This window comes from Culex quinquefasciatus, chromosome 2 (assembly GCF_015732765.1).
Source record: "Culex quinquefasciatus strain JHB chromosome 2, VPISU_Cqui_1.0_pri_paternal, whole genome shotgun sequence".
Taxonomy (NCBI): Eukaryota; Metazoa; Arthropoda; class Insecta; order Diptera; family Culicidae; genus Culex; species Culex quinquefasciatus.
In genome coordinates, this window is record NC_051862.1 from 208,701,923 (window position 1) to 208,716,897 (window position 14,975).

The 14,975-nt window shown below is 33.0% G+C and overlaps 1 protein-coding gene across 5 annotated transcripts in view; it reads left to right on the forward strand.

The window, feature by feature from the left end:
- LOC6041782 (dual specificity protein phosphatase 3) overlaps nt 1–14,975 on the forward strand; it is a 66,077-nt gene that overhangs the window by 17,634 nt on the left and 33,468 nt on the right. Inside the window, exons 1-2 of one of the 5 annotated variants that reach the window (XM_038252270.1) lie at nt 1,410–1,949; nt 6,430–6,463. The exons of 2 other annotated variants lie outside the window; for them this stretch is intronic. In XM_038252270.1, the coding sequence (XP_038108198.1) occupies nt 6,446–6,463 (18 nt within the window). In that variant the 5' untranslated portion in view covers nt 1,410–1,949; nt 6,430–6,445. Of the gene's footprint in view, nt 1–1,409; nt 1,950–6,427; nt 6,464–14,975 lie in introns of those variants that run through there. 2 more of the 5 variants (XM_038252269.1, XM_038252273.1) reach the window with 2 other exon arrangements.

The following is a 14,975-nucleotide window of genomic DNA, read 5'->3' on the forward strand; positions in this document are numbered from 1 at the left end:
CGGGATAGACACACCAGTAAAAAAATATGTATAATAATTAATTCATATTTTCAATAGAAAAAAAAGAGTACACACATTGCCATAAACGTATGGCACAGTTAGCACAACAACATTTTTGATGATTTAACACGCAGAGTTGTACATAGTAAAAAAGTAGAATTTTGGAAGTTTGTTGATTTGGACGGTTTAGGGCTAGTGATTTTTTGGCGATTTCACGGAAGCCTACGCGGCACCATTTGCATGGAAAAAGTGTTTTAAAATGCATTTTTCACTTGTTCAGGTGTTTTGTAATCATTAGTTTTCAAAAAAGTAAAATTTGGCTAAAATAAAAAATTTAAGACAAAAAAAAATATTTTGCGATGATAAACAACGAAAATTTTAAAAAATTCAAAGGATTTTAAACACTTGTAGCAACAACGGAGTCAAAACTTACGCGAAGCACCAAGGGGATCAAAAAGTTGGAAATGCAACTTCAACCGTCTCGGCGAAAACTCAACCGATTTGACCGGATGAATGTCAAAAATCACCTCCAACTAGGTAGATCCAAACAGATGCGTTTACCTTAAGTTATAATAAAAAAGGCATTTCCAACTTTTTTCTAAGGGTTGTTTGAGCAGGTGAAGTTGCAATTCCAACTTTTTTGACCCCGTTGGGGCTACAAGAGTTAAATCAACCCAAACATGCTCAAAATGATTCTAAACGCAGGGGAATGCATTTTAAATTTATTTCAGCTGATTGCAGTTCAATTTTCAATAAAGTTTTGAAAGTTTGTTGAAAAAATATGTTTTTGCCCCCTGATTTTTCGGGCCACCTTTGGAGGGAAGGGAGACAAAAACTTTTAAAAAAAGTTGTGCCAGCCTTAACAGGTTAAAAAAAAATCACCTTATGACCGAATAAGATGAAATTTTAATTGAAGGCAGTAAACAAGCTAACTGCTAAATTTGTGCAATTAATTTAGAAGTTTTCGAGAAATTTCAATTTGAACTAAAAATTTAGTGATGCTCTGGTGCAATAATAAGCATGATTGAATTAACGTTTATAGAATTTAATTTTTCTTATGTTGGAATTAAAATCGTAAATATTCACCTAAATTTTGACAACATAACTCACTCTCAAGTGTTCACAGCAAAACGGAAAATGGGAAAAATATCACTCATCCTTTCTTCCACCCTTTTTTTTCTACATATCAGGTGTGGAAAATCATCCCCAGTATGCTAGGGTCGGCTCTCATAGTCACAACGCTGACGGTGTGGTGTGTTGTGTTTGTTGATTTTACTCTCGATTCTCGACGGGAAAAACCTCCTCCTCCCACCCCGCACGTTGTGACTCGCGCCTCGCAGCTAAATTGCAAATTTTCCTCGTGTGCATCGTGAGTGGGTGTGTGTGTGTATGTGAATGTTATTCACCATCGTCGTCGTCGTCGTGTTGCTTTTCACAGTCAATCTGCTGTGCTTTTGCTACTACTTCTGGCCCTAGACTCGAGAACGCTGACCGTGGAAGTGGTTCAGTTTTGCTTCTGCCGTTCGACGGAGAGTTACGGTGCGAATCGAAGGGAGGCGTTTAACTTTTTTTCTTTTGACATTGGTCGAGTTGGTCATCATCATCGTCGTCGTCGATTTGTCCTAAACCTCTTTACGAGCGGGTCGCGTGTGTGAGTTGTGGTCGTGAAAATTGTGAAATATACCACCCATGAGCGGGGGGGATCCGGTGAAAATTGGATGATTTATGAGCTGCTTTTTTTTTGCGTGTGTGTGTGAAGGTTTTGGGTTACAAAAGTGGAAACGGCAGCATTAGGAAGCAAATTAAAGTCTCAAGTGCCATTAGTGGGGAAAAGCGAAGCGGCTTGGGGTAAAGTGTTTTAAGGTGATCCACTCAAATTACAATCAGGAGCTTCTCGAGAGGAGTAACTCAGCGGAAGCGGTCCGAAAGAGTTCGTAAGCGGTGAAATAACGTGTCTTGCGAACCTTCGTGGTGAACGGACACTAGAGCTGCGGTATTTTTTACTACCTAAGCTCAGAGTTATTTCAAAACAAAATTCACAGTCTTTTTAAAGACTACCTGAGTTATTTTCCAAAATTCTAAACAGTCTTTTCAAGACTAACCCCACCTGAAATTTTGTTGTATTTTACAAACGAAGCCATCTTTTAAGAGAACTTTGCTTGCAAAATGCGTCAAAACAAAGGTAAACGCAAATCTTCTGAAGATTTGGTCGTTACGTCGGTGAAGCGTTTGAACGCTAAACCGGCTAACGGAAACAGAAAAGAAAACAGCCTCTTCTGAGGTCTGATTCTGATTCTGAATGTGAGGTCAATCCTCCAATTCCATTGGCAAACAGTTTCGGTGTTTTATCCGAAACTGATGACAAGGAACCTTCTCCTCGTACTGAGCCTTCTGCCGTCGAGAAACGAGTAAAGGCTCCGCCAATTGTAGTGACTTCCGTCTCCGATTTGGCCAGCTTTCGAACGCAACTGAAGAATTGCAAGGAAACTTGCAATTTGAAAGTTTCGTTCCAGCTCGGTCGAAGAGGAGAATGTCGCTTGTTGACGGAATCTTTACAAGATCACCAAACTTTTGTTGGTTATTTGAAAACCACAAACACAATTTTACACGTATGAGACCAAGAATGCTCGTCCATTCAAGGCGGTCTTGAAAGGTCTCTCCAACGACTTGTCGGTGGATGAGATCAAAAACGAACTTAAGGTGTTGCTTGGCTTTGCCCCATCCCAAGTAATACCGATGAAGAAAAAATCAAACGGGAATATTTCTCGCTTTGGTTTGACTTCACAATTTTATCTGATTCATTTCAACAGAAATGAAATCAACAATTTGAAACTTTTGGACAAAGTTCAGTTTTTGTTCCATGTACGGGTAAAGTGGGAGCATTTTAAGAAACATGGCGGTAATGGCCAGAATCTGACCCAGTGCCGGCGTTGCCAGGCATTCGGTCACGGTACTGATCATTGCGCCATGGTTCCAAAATGCATGGTTTGCGGGGATTCTTCTCACGACAAGGACAATTGTCCCGTGAAAGAAGTCACCCAATTTAAATGTGCAAATTGTGGTGGAAATCACAAATCAAATTTCTGGGATTGCCCCATCAGAAAAAGGTTTTGGATTCTCGTGCTAAGCATCAGCCGAAATCCAAACCGAAATTTTCTCAAAGTCAGGTTGTACCTGCATCTTTAAATCAAACGTTCGTGCTGTCTCACTCGAACAATTCTAGAAATACCCCTACCGTGGAAAAGTTAGGTAACAACAATGGCATTTCTTATGCTAACGTCGTTTCGGGTTCATCCACGAATTTTAAATCCTCTACCAATCTTTCTGAAATTGGGCAGGTACCTCAAATTTCATTTGAAAATTTTTCTGCTGGCAACGCTTTGGGATCTTCTGATCTCGGCGATGTTACGTTTGAAAAATGACTTTTTGCAAAACTCACTGTTTGGTTTGATTCAAACAATGAGTAATGCTACATCCATGATGGAAGCAATCCAGATTGGATTAAAATTTGCGAATGATGTTGTTCTTACCCTGAAGTTTAATCATGGATCTAAGTAATTCCATCAATATTATGAATTTTAATGCTCGCTCTTTAAAAGCGAAAGAAAATGAATTTTTCAACTTTTACGAGTTCATAACGTGCATGTTGCTGTTATAACCGAAACATTTTTAAAAACTGGCACTTATTTGAAAAGTGATCCAGATTATAAAGTTATAACTAATAACCGAATGAATCGAAATGGCGGTGGAGTTGCAATAGTTATCCACCGTAGTATGACTTATAGCACGTTACGTGACTTTAAGTTAAAAGTTATTGAAAGTTTGGGCATTGAACTTCTTTTGGGAAAATTATGATTGCAGCTGCATATTTGCCATTCCAATGCACTGGGGAAAATAAAAATTATTTCAAAGGGGATTTGAATAAACTTACTCGGCATAGATCTCGATTTTTGATCATCGGTGATTTTAATGCCAAACACCAATCTTGGAATAATTCAAAAGTAAATTCCAATGGTAAAATTCTGTTCAGAGATTGCACTTCTGGTCTTTATTCGGTTTTATACCCGAATGGGCCAACTTGCTTTTCTTCTGTTAGAAATCCATCAACAATTGATTTGGTGTTGACAAATCAAAGTCAGTATTGTGGTCCTTTAGTGACTCATGCTGATTTTGATTCTGATCATCTTCCAGTAACTTTTTCACTTTCTCATGAAGCAGTTACCAGACCCAATAGTTCTGTGTTTAATTACCACAAAGCTAATTGGGACAGGTATCAGCATCATATTGAGAATAATTTAAATCATGATTTTGTTTTAGAAACCAAAGCTGATATTGATTCAGCCTTGGAATCTTTAACTAATGCAATTTTGGATGCTAGGAATATTGCTATTCCTAAAGTCCAAGTCAAATTTGATTCTCCCATTATTGATGACGATCTTCAGCTTCTGATTCGTCTGAAAATGTTCGCCGAAGACAGTATCAACGTTCTCGTGATCCTGCACTGAAGCGAATTCAAAAGATTTGCAAAAGGTTATTGACCACAGATTCACTCTCCTGCGAAATGAAAAGTTCGCAAGAGATGTCGAACAAATTAAACCTTATTCCAAACCTTTTTGGAAACTTTCAAAGGTTCTTAAGAAACCTCAAAAACCCATCCCTTCTTTAAAAGATGGTGATAATATTCTATTAACTAATGGAGAAAAAGCTCAAAAACTTGCTCAGCAGTTTGAGAGTGCTCATAATTTCAACTTGAATGTTTTGAGTCCTATTGAAAATCAAATTTCAATAGAATTTCAGAATATTGTTGAACAAGAATTTTCATCAGATGAAGTTTTTAATACGGATCTGAATGAAATAAAATCTATTATCAAAAATTTAAAAATATGAAAGCCCCTGGTGAGGATGGCATTTTTACATTTTAATTAAAAATTACCAGAAGCAACTTTAAGTTGCTTGGTCAAAATTTTCAACAAATGTTTTGATTTGGCATATTTTCCCAGTAGTTGGAAAAATGCCAAAGTAATTCCGATTTTGAAACCGGATAAAATCCTGCTGAAGCCTCAAGCTATCGGCCCATTAGTTTGCTTTCATCTATTAGTAAATTATTCGAAAGAATAATTCTTAATAGAATGATGACGCACATTAATGAAAATTCAATTTTCGCTGATGAGCAGTTTGGATTTCGCCTTGGGCATTCAACTACTCATCAGTTGTTGAGAGTTTCAAATTTGATTCGAAGCAACAAATCTGAGGGCTATTCTACTGGCGCTGCTCTTCTAGACATAGAAAAAGCATTTGACAGTGTTTGGCATAAAGGTTTGATTGCGAAATTGAAAAGGTTTAATTTTCCGATTTATATCGTGAAAATTATTCAAAATTATTTGACGGATCGTACTCTGCAGGTATGTTATCAGAATAGCAAATCTGATCAACTACCTGTACGTGCTGGCGTCCCTCAAGGAAGCATTTTGGGTCCAATTTTATACAATATTTTTACTTCTGACTTGCCTGATTTGCCCCCAGGATGTCAGAAATCACTTTTTGCTGATGACACAAGCATCTCCGCCAAAGGCAGAAGCCTTCGTGTCATCACAAGAAGATTACAAAAAGCTTGGATATTTTCAATTCTTATTTGAAAGAATGGAAAATTACTCCAAATGCTGCAAAACTCAACTTATTATTTTCCCTCACAAACCAAGGGCTGATTTTCTTAAACCAAAAGTCATCACATTATAAAGATGAATGAGGTAAATTTAAAGTGGGAGGATCAAGTGAAATATCTTGGACTTGGTTTTGACAAAACCTTACTTACAAGGATCACATTGAAAGTATCCAGGTTAAATGTAACAAATATATTAAATGTTTGTATCCACTTATAAACAGGAATTCTAGACTTTGTCTCAAGAATAAACTGTTAATTTATAAACAAATTTTCAGACCTGCCATGCTTTATGCTGTGCCGATCTGGACAAGCTGTTGCTTAACCAGGAAGAAAAACTTCAGAGGATTCAGAACAAAATTCTGAAAATGATTCTGAAACTTCCTCCCTGGTTCAGCACCAGTGAACTTCATCAATTAGCCGAAGTTGACACTTTGGATGTTATGTCCAATAAGATAATTGATGCATTTCGACAAAAATCATTGCAGTCTTCAGCTGCATTGATCCGCTCTTTATATAGTTTATAAGTTAGTTTTAAGGTATCCCTTTTCCCTTTTGTACATGTAGGACCTCCTACATTTGAAATCACTGAATAGCGAAAGCTACAATATTTCATGAATAAATGAAAGTTGCTAGTATTTAAAATTGAGGTGAAAAGTCATCGTTTGTGATTGGACACTCAATAATATTTTAACTGAATGAATGTACATGGAAAAGAAATTTGAATAAATATAAATTTAAAAAAAAAAAAAAAAAAAAAGCGGTGAAATAAAAAAAAGCGTCAACATGTCGTGGAGATATGCGGTATGCAATATTTTTTATTAAACTTTTCCGTTTTTTTTTTCTTTTTGTGTTTTTAGTATTTCAGCATTATTGGAAAATTTCTAAACTTTTGGGCACCTTGAAAAAGGGATAGCAAAATTTTCGCAAAATCCAACTTAAGGGAAATTTACATCGAAAATTGTGCACTTCATCAACATTTTTGTACAGTAGGGGAGAGTGGGGAGACTTGATCCCCTTTTTTGTATCGCACATAACTCTGTCAATTTCTCACAAAACTATAAACTTTGTGCATGAATTGAAAGCTTAAACATTCATCTATGTTTGGCTAATAAAGGTATTTCCTCAGATGAACTCTTCGAATACCAAGCGTTTTAAAAAAATATTTTAAACAGGCATTTTAAAAATGTTAGGGGTAACTTGATCCCCCTTTCAACATTTTGAAGAAATGTTAAGCAAAATATTTCTTATTCATCCAAACTTTTTCTATAAGTTACAGCAATTTCACATAAAACCTGTACGTTTGTGTTCAAAATATAACAAGTTTAGTATGTAAAATATTTAAAAACTTAATATATTATTTTTTAGACCAAAATTAAGCATGTTTACGAAAGCTGAAAATTTTAGTTTACAATTTTTTTGAAAAAAGGTTCAAACTGCAGTAAGTTATGTACAACTATACTAAAGGAAACTATGTATGAAAACCCAGCCCAATTATTTAATCTTAAGGCTGATTCCAGTGACTGTAAAAATGCAGGGATCAAGTCTCCCTAAACGCACTTTTTTAAACAATTGATTGTAAAAATAGTATGACAATAAATTTAACATCAAATGTGTAAGGGTTTTGGAGTTGATAAGTGTATCAAACAATTAATATAGAAAACATTTTTTTGATAATTTTTTAGTGTTTTCTATGCATATCAAAAAAAGAAAAAAAAATCCCTTGGAAGTTTTTTGCAGCTCGTTTTAGAAAAATGTGTGTAACTCAATCTAAACATTTTTCAAGTTTTTTCTTTGTTTTCTACAATGAGTTTTAGTTAATTTCGCACAACTTTCTAGAACAAAGCTAATTGTTTTACCCACATGCTGACGAGATACAGGCTTGGGATCAAGTGTCCCCGGGGATCAAGTCTCCCCACTCTCCCCTACTTTTCCATTTCAAATCGTTTTTTTCATCTTAAAATGAAGTCGAATTTTAAAAAATATGCCCACTAAGGAGTTCTAATGTGTATCCTCCAGAAAAATTATGAACAAAACTCAATGTTCTATAATAGAGAAAAAATAGGTAATGATTTTCAAATACATTGAAAAAGAATTCATATCACAATTCAATTTCAATTTCTACTTAATTCAAACTATCTATTTAGAAACAACTATGCTAAAAATACCAAATATCAGAAAGAACTGTCCGACAGTAGATTCATGAACCATCCCCGGTATTGTTCATAAAATTTCACAATCAAACTCAAATCAAAACATCAAATATGGGCCAAATTTGGGATCATTAGATAAAAGCTAAGTATGGCCTGAACATTTTTAAGAACCTATTTTCGATAAAAATAAAAATAAGAAATTATATAGATCAAAAAAGCGTACGAGCTACATTAAAATACATCTTATGAAATGAGGATTTTTTTCGAATTTATTGTAATTTTACGCAAGATTTTTCTTCTAAATTTAATGTGCCACTCAAAAATGTAGTTAATAAGGGGTTTTTTTTGTTATATATTGAAAATAATTGAATCGATATTCAACTAAAACACAACAAAGGAAATCGGGACCCGTTTCAGCCTTTCAAAAATGATCAACTTTTTTGTAAATTATTTAAAACCTTCAAACAGATACTAAGAACTAATTAATGCAGGAATGATTTCGATTTATTTTTCACCTAAGATTTTGCCCACATGTTTGAATTGATGGACATTTTATCTGATATGTAGTGGCAGTTTTTAATAACCGCACGTAATGTTTTTTATTTGTAAAATATTGAGTTTAGAAATGATTAAAATGGAATTGGGAATTTAAATTTTTCGGTTCAAATTTATGATTGTAACAAAATTAAATAAAAAATATATCCAACGCTCTTTTAGCTTGATTAAAAAAAAACATCTTTTGATCTAAAAAACACTTATTTTATGTATCAAAGCATAATCTCGATTGACTAACAAAACAAATCATTGATTTTTTTCTTGGGTCCAAAATAATTGTTTTTGCAAATCTTGATTTATAAATTTTGGTTTCAAATTTCATACAATAAAAAACATTCAAAAAGGTAGCATGAACATTAAAGTTAAAAATTTTGATTAAGAAAATTGAGAAAAAATGCTAAATATTTCAAGCCAAACAAAAATAAAATAATGATTTTTTGCCAAAATAAATCAAAAATTAAAAAAAAATAAGTTGAAATCAAAATGTTAAGACGTATAAATGAAAAAAATATTTTTGCGAAGGATTTTTTGAAATGATGTAATGTGGAACGTAGAACATTTTTTCAATTGGTTGTGAAAGTATATTTGGTGATGAATTTTTGTATTAGGCAAATAAAAAAATTAAAAATATTTGAATTTGAAGAATGTAATAGCATTTTTACTATAACTAAACATTTATAAGATCAATTTAAAAGAAAGTTAATAAAACCTTCGATAAAATATGAATAATATTTTATCTATCCACCTCAGCTAACCCTCTGCTGCAGCGGATGTCCCCTTGATGTGATATTAGAATAAGAAATACCTCCTTTCCTCTAACTATCCCCTATCTATTAGTAATTTCGAAGGTTATTTTGTAACTTTTTTCCTTCCCCTGCTCAATTTGTTCTCCCGTGTACCAGTAAACTCTAATACCGTTTGAATTAGTCAGCTGGTGAAAGGTACCCCATATCTCAGCTTAGGTTAATTACTGCACTGATGTTTTTGCCAAAACAATCCAATAAATGAAATGAAAAATATTTTATCTATTTGTAAAATTTCTTCTTATTCTTATATTCTATCTCTTTATTTTTAAACTTAACAAAAATCAACAGCCTTTGATCATTTGCTTTTTTTGAAAAACAATGAAATACACAAAAAAATTTATATATTTATTTTTTATGCAACGGATAAAAAACAACAGCCCAAAACTAAGATATTGCAAATAGCTTTCATCAGTCAAATTACAGCAATACAAAAAAATATTCATTTTTAAACTTTTTAAATCACAAAGTTGTCTTATTTCACTTATATTTAAAAAATAAATAAGTAACTATTGATTCCTAAAGATGTTCCAATAAAATTAATATTTTTGATATTATTTTACGGGATGAATGAGGCTTAACCCTCAAATTGCATTGGGCTAACTACCGGAAAAATGAACTATTTTTAGTTTGTATATAAAATTGCATTACAAACCCTTCCAGGCCTGAATTTTGAAAAAAATATATATGTATTTTGTTGTTAATTATGGGAAAAAATCGAACCACACAAATATTATAAGTATGTTAAGAATATTTTGATTTTTGGGGTCAAAATGACTCATCTGGTCTAAAAGGGTTAAATTAAACTTAGAATTTCATAACAGTTTTCTGATATGATCAGAAACTCTACTGGCTCGGGAATGGATCCATGGTAGATCATTCTTAAAATAAATACAAATTCCTGATTGAAAAAAAAATGATAAAAAGATAACTTTGAATGAATAAAAATCAAATTTCTTAATTTGATCATTGATCATTGATTCATATCATTGATGTTTTATATTGATTTATCTTGTCCCTGATTTTTTTAAATTTTATTTTTATTAAAAATATTACCAGCTAAACTGTCATTGAAGCAATTTTTCCAACGAGGCCTCAATTCTTTCTAAGGTTGTTTACCTTACAACTAATCAAAATAACACTTTTTAAACATAATTTGGAATAAATATGTTTTTTTAGGTCTAATCGTGATAATTCTTATTCAAATATAAACAAAGAATCATAAATTTGATGGCCATTGAAACCGTTAACAACATTCCAAAACCCACAACCAAATTCCACTGACACTGACAGTGACACATAACTCTTGCTTTCTTATTCTCGCATGACTTTCCACTTATAAATAAACCGTGCCGCGATTTACGACCATCAAACAGGTCCGTAACTTATCCCTTTAACCCCTCCTCCTCCCCACGCGTGAATGGAAGAGGGGGTTGATCTCACTCACAACAACGTGAGGATGATGTTTCAACTCAAAACTCAAACCGAAACGTCAGCCACTTGCGAACCGACCTGAGGTCGCTAAAAATAGCCAAACCGCACAACTCTAGTCGCGTCGCGCGCGTCTACCTGCTCACGACCGTCGGTGCCAGTGACCTAAAATCGTTGACACAAACCACGGGCAAAACTTTTATCGTTGAATGACTCTGACTTTTTTTTTTAAGTTTGTTTGGAATGACAGCGAGAGTGACGTTTTTGGCAAATTATTCAGGGATAGTTTTGATTAATTTGTGGTTAGTTTTGAGAAAATTTCTATTTGAATTAATGTCTTGATTGATTATTTTTAAAGTGCCCTAATGAAATGTGACTTCCCAAATACAATCTATTTCGTGTCTTATTTTGTGCGCACGAGACCTACAGAAATTCACGAGCATGGTTTATTATCTCGGTCTGTCCGAGCCGCACTCGGACAAGCTGCTTAAATTTGACACTTGCGACGCATATTTTAGAAAGAGGGGGTAGGAAAATAGGGAAATGTCAGCAGAGTGTGTGTGAGAATGGGAAATAAAAGAAAAATATTACCCCCAAGCGCTTGTGACCGTCGCGACGCTATTCAGTGATTCATCATCACCTTTTGTGTGTGAGATGAGTTTACCTCACCATACTTTTCGGTTGCGTTGTCTATTAACCTTCGAGTGTAGTTTATTTATTATCAATTGTTATGAAAATCAAGAAAAAAAAATATATTTTTTGGTAAAAATTCATTGCGTCAGGTGTTTTTACGCCATTTTCTGCAGCTTTCAAAGTATCAAGTATACCTTTTTAACCTTCACAAATCCCGAAAACTCGAGATATTCAAAAATGTTGTCGATGCAATGTTGGTACTCTTCATATGAAATGTCTGCATTTGCAACAAATAGATTATTTGGATTGGATTATGTGTTACATCACGAACTGGTAAATTCTCATCACTTTCTGATGAATTTTCAACAGGTTTATATTTTGACACTTTTTTTTAGGTAAAATTACTCTAAAAAGAGGAAATATTCAAGTATCCAAATTTTCAACCATCGATAGTTAAACATTTTTCTGTGTGATGAAAAAAATATAAAAGAATAGTAAGATATTGGTTGTCATTTTGAAGAACAACACATGTATAGTGTATTAAGTTTTTTCGTTTTCGTTTAAAAATATTTTGAACTTTTATAAAATTACAATGTAAAGCACCGCAACATTTTTTTTCTCGCAAATTAATTATTGCAAAGCAATTGGACAGGTGCATAATGCTTTTTGAAACATTTTTTTCATTCAAATGTTGTTCCCTCGACTTTGATCAGAGTAGAGGGACATAAACTTCAAAAAATATTTGCAACGGCCTTATAGACATTTTACCACTTTTGTGGCATTCATGCCAATGAATTTATCTTTAATTTTAACCGGGATTACAAAAAATGGATCGAATGATTTTTTGCCGCAGATAAAGGTTAATGAACATTCTTTTACCATATTGTTATGGAAAGCTTTTAAAAATTCCATAAAGGGAGTTATGGACGATTTATTGATATTTAGTGAATTTCTGGCCATAGAAAATCTAATAATAAAATAAAAATTATTCATGATTTGGGGACTTTCCCACTCTTCTTCCATTATTTAGTTCCTGTCTATTTTGTTTTCATTGCAATATTAAGTAAATTTTTGATTGCAGATCATAACTGAAATAAAAATTTCAAATTTAAGGTTAACGTGGTATCAAAATGATTTTTTTTCCTGCTGGCAATAATACTTATTAACCCTCTACAACCTAACCCCGCCTCTAGACGGGCTTCAATCTAAAAAACCGTCAAAAATCCATTTTCCAACCAATTTTTGATCTTTAAAAAGCATTGGAAAGAAGAACTCTTAAAATTTTAGAAAATTTCAGGGTTAGGATTTTAATTTGTTTTATGTGACTTAGCCAGTGTTTTTAAAAATGTCATTTTTTTAGGGGTCAACTTTGGCTGTGTTTTTTACTAACATTTCCTATACTTTCAGTAAAAAGAAGTATGCAGTAATTTTTGTAGTGTCCCAGACTATGCCTCTACGCATTTTTTCGCAATTTAAATGATGATGGTGCCATTCTATAGCAGAAAATGTGAAAAACATGCAAAAAATTGAAAAAATGACTGTAAAAACGTGAAAAAATTAGATAGGCAAAATGTAATTATATTAGATGGTAGAATAGGCCAAATACTACCAAAAACAAACATAAACTAAACAAGATAAATGCAAATTAAAATACTAAAATAAAACAAGAAAAACATAAAACAAGAGAAGTAAAGTTTTTCGTAGAACAAAAGTTGCTCAAAATGACCTCCTGAACACGGGGAAATTAAATATTTTCGAAAAAAAAATTTGGGCAGCAGAGGGTTAATACAAATTAAATAATATTCCGTTAATTTTGTTTTGTCTTGTTAAATGTCTGTTGAAATATGTCATTTGAAAATTTAATTCAAATTATGCTTAACATAAATTGAAACTTATATATTATTTTCAAAACATAATGTTTGTTTACTAAAATGCAATTGAACTGGTTTTTTTTATCAAAACATTATGTTTTAAGTTTAAAAAAAATATATTTTATTTGGCCATTGTTTCTGTTTCACTTTTGTCCTTAAAATCTAATAAAGTAAAAAAAACAATAGAAAGTAATAATTTCTGGAGCAACATTTGAAAGGGGCGGTACGACATTGCTCTTACGGCCTTTCGTCCCATTTAAACGCGTGTAATGAAAGGCCGTAAGAGCAATGTCGTACCGCCCCTTTCAAATGTTGCTCTGGATTTTATGTTACCATTTTCCCTGAAGGTATTTCAAGCAATTTAAAAAACAATATGTTGATACATAATCGAAATTTAAACAGGTTATTTAGTTTCAAATGTATTAAATCTCGGTTGCTTTTGTTAGTTTAAAGGTTTTAAGCAATTTATATTTGAATTTTGTTTTTGTAAGCTATGAAAAATGTTTATTTCTTTTGTACACATTATCAAATTTTTTAAAGAGGTTTCCTTTACACTGCAAACAAAACAAACCAACAAAAGAGACAATATAATTGACAGTTTCAATACTTATCCTTCTGGTGTTTTTAATAATTAGTTATTTTTTGTGGCGTTAAACGTTGCATTTTTTTCATTTTTTTAAAACTCTCCAGAACAGATTATTCATTTGTTAAATTTATAAGTTTGGGTTAATTTAAAAAACTTTAGAATTTTTGAAAATTTTCGATTTTTACTATCGCGCAAAGTTTTTTTTTTCGTTAACATTTTTGTTTTCAACAAATCTTACATTTTTTGAAAACTAATGATTGCAAAACAACTGATCTAGTGTAAAATGTATTTTAAAACACTTTTTCCATGCAAATGTTGGAACTTTGGCTTGTTATTTCAATATTTATATTTTTTCATTTTTTTGCCCCCACCGACACCGGCCAGAGCCGAGGGAAAAAATCTTTTAATATTTGCATTGGCCTTACCTACTTTTTTACAACATTATAATGAAATTTAAATAGCATGATTAAAAACAACTTTTTTTGTAAGGCAGTTAAAGATTTCAGTGACAACCTGTTTATCAAAAAAAAAAATACCATTTGTTTTGAATTTGAATAAGAAAAGTAATATTTTTGATAAAGTTCCATGTTGTAAACTATGATATTATCATTATTATTTTTATCTTGATTTGAGGGTTGACGCACGCTACCTTATTTTTTGCAAACCCAAGTCTATTTTCAGATTTGTGTTGGAATTTGCTCTCGTGGGACTTTGGCTAGCTAGCCCCCTCGTTATGACGGGATCGGTGCTAAAGTCGTAAATTTTTACTGCCTGGAGTAGATCGAGAGTGTGGCGGAAAACCGTTTATTGTTGTTGGCTATTTTTTAGCACTTTTAGCGTGGTGTGAACGAAAGTAAAAATTTGATTCTCACTTTTAAGTGGAGACGCGCGGTATTTCGTTCCACTTTTGTCCATGACAGCATGATTGCAAATTCCACACTGAAAAAAGAGTCCCTTAGGGAAAAAAACGTGCAAATTCAAGTGGGGAAAAAGGAGGAGGAAAAAGTAATATATTGCATGTTTTCATCGTTTGTCAGCGCTGGAAAGGTGCGGGGGGGGGGGATTTCTATTTTCAGCAGAATGTCCCATGTACGATTAACGATACTGGATTAATATTTGCACCCTTGACATTTGAGGCACTGTTGACCTAGGACAGAACGGAATATGGAAAATGGAATCGTGTGCGATGAGTAATATGGCTTTTTGGAGTCAGCAAATAAACTTGAAGCTTTCCTTTTTCGTGAAGATGACATTTTTTAAGTTCAAGCCATGACATATAAGATA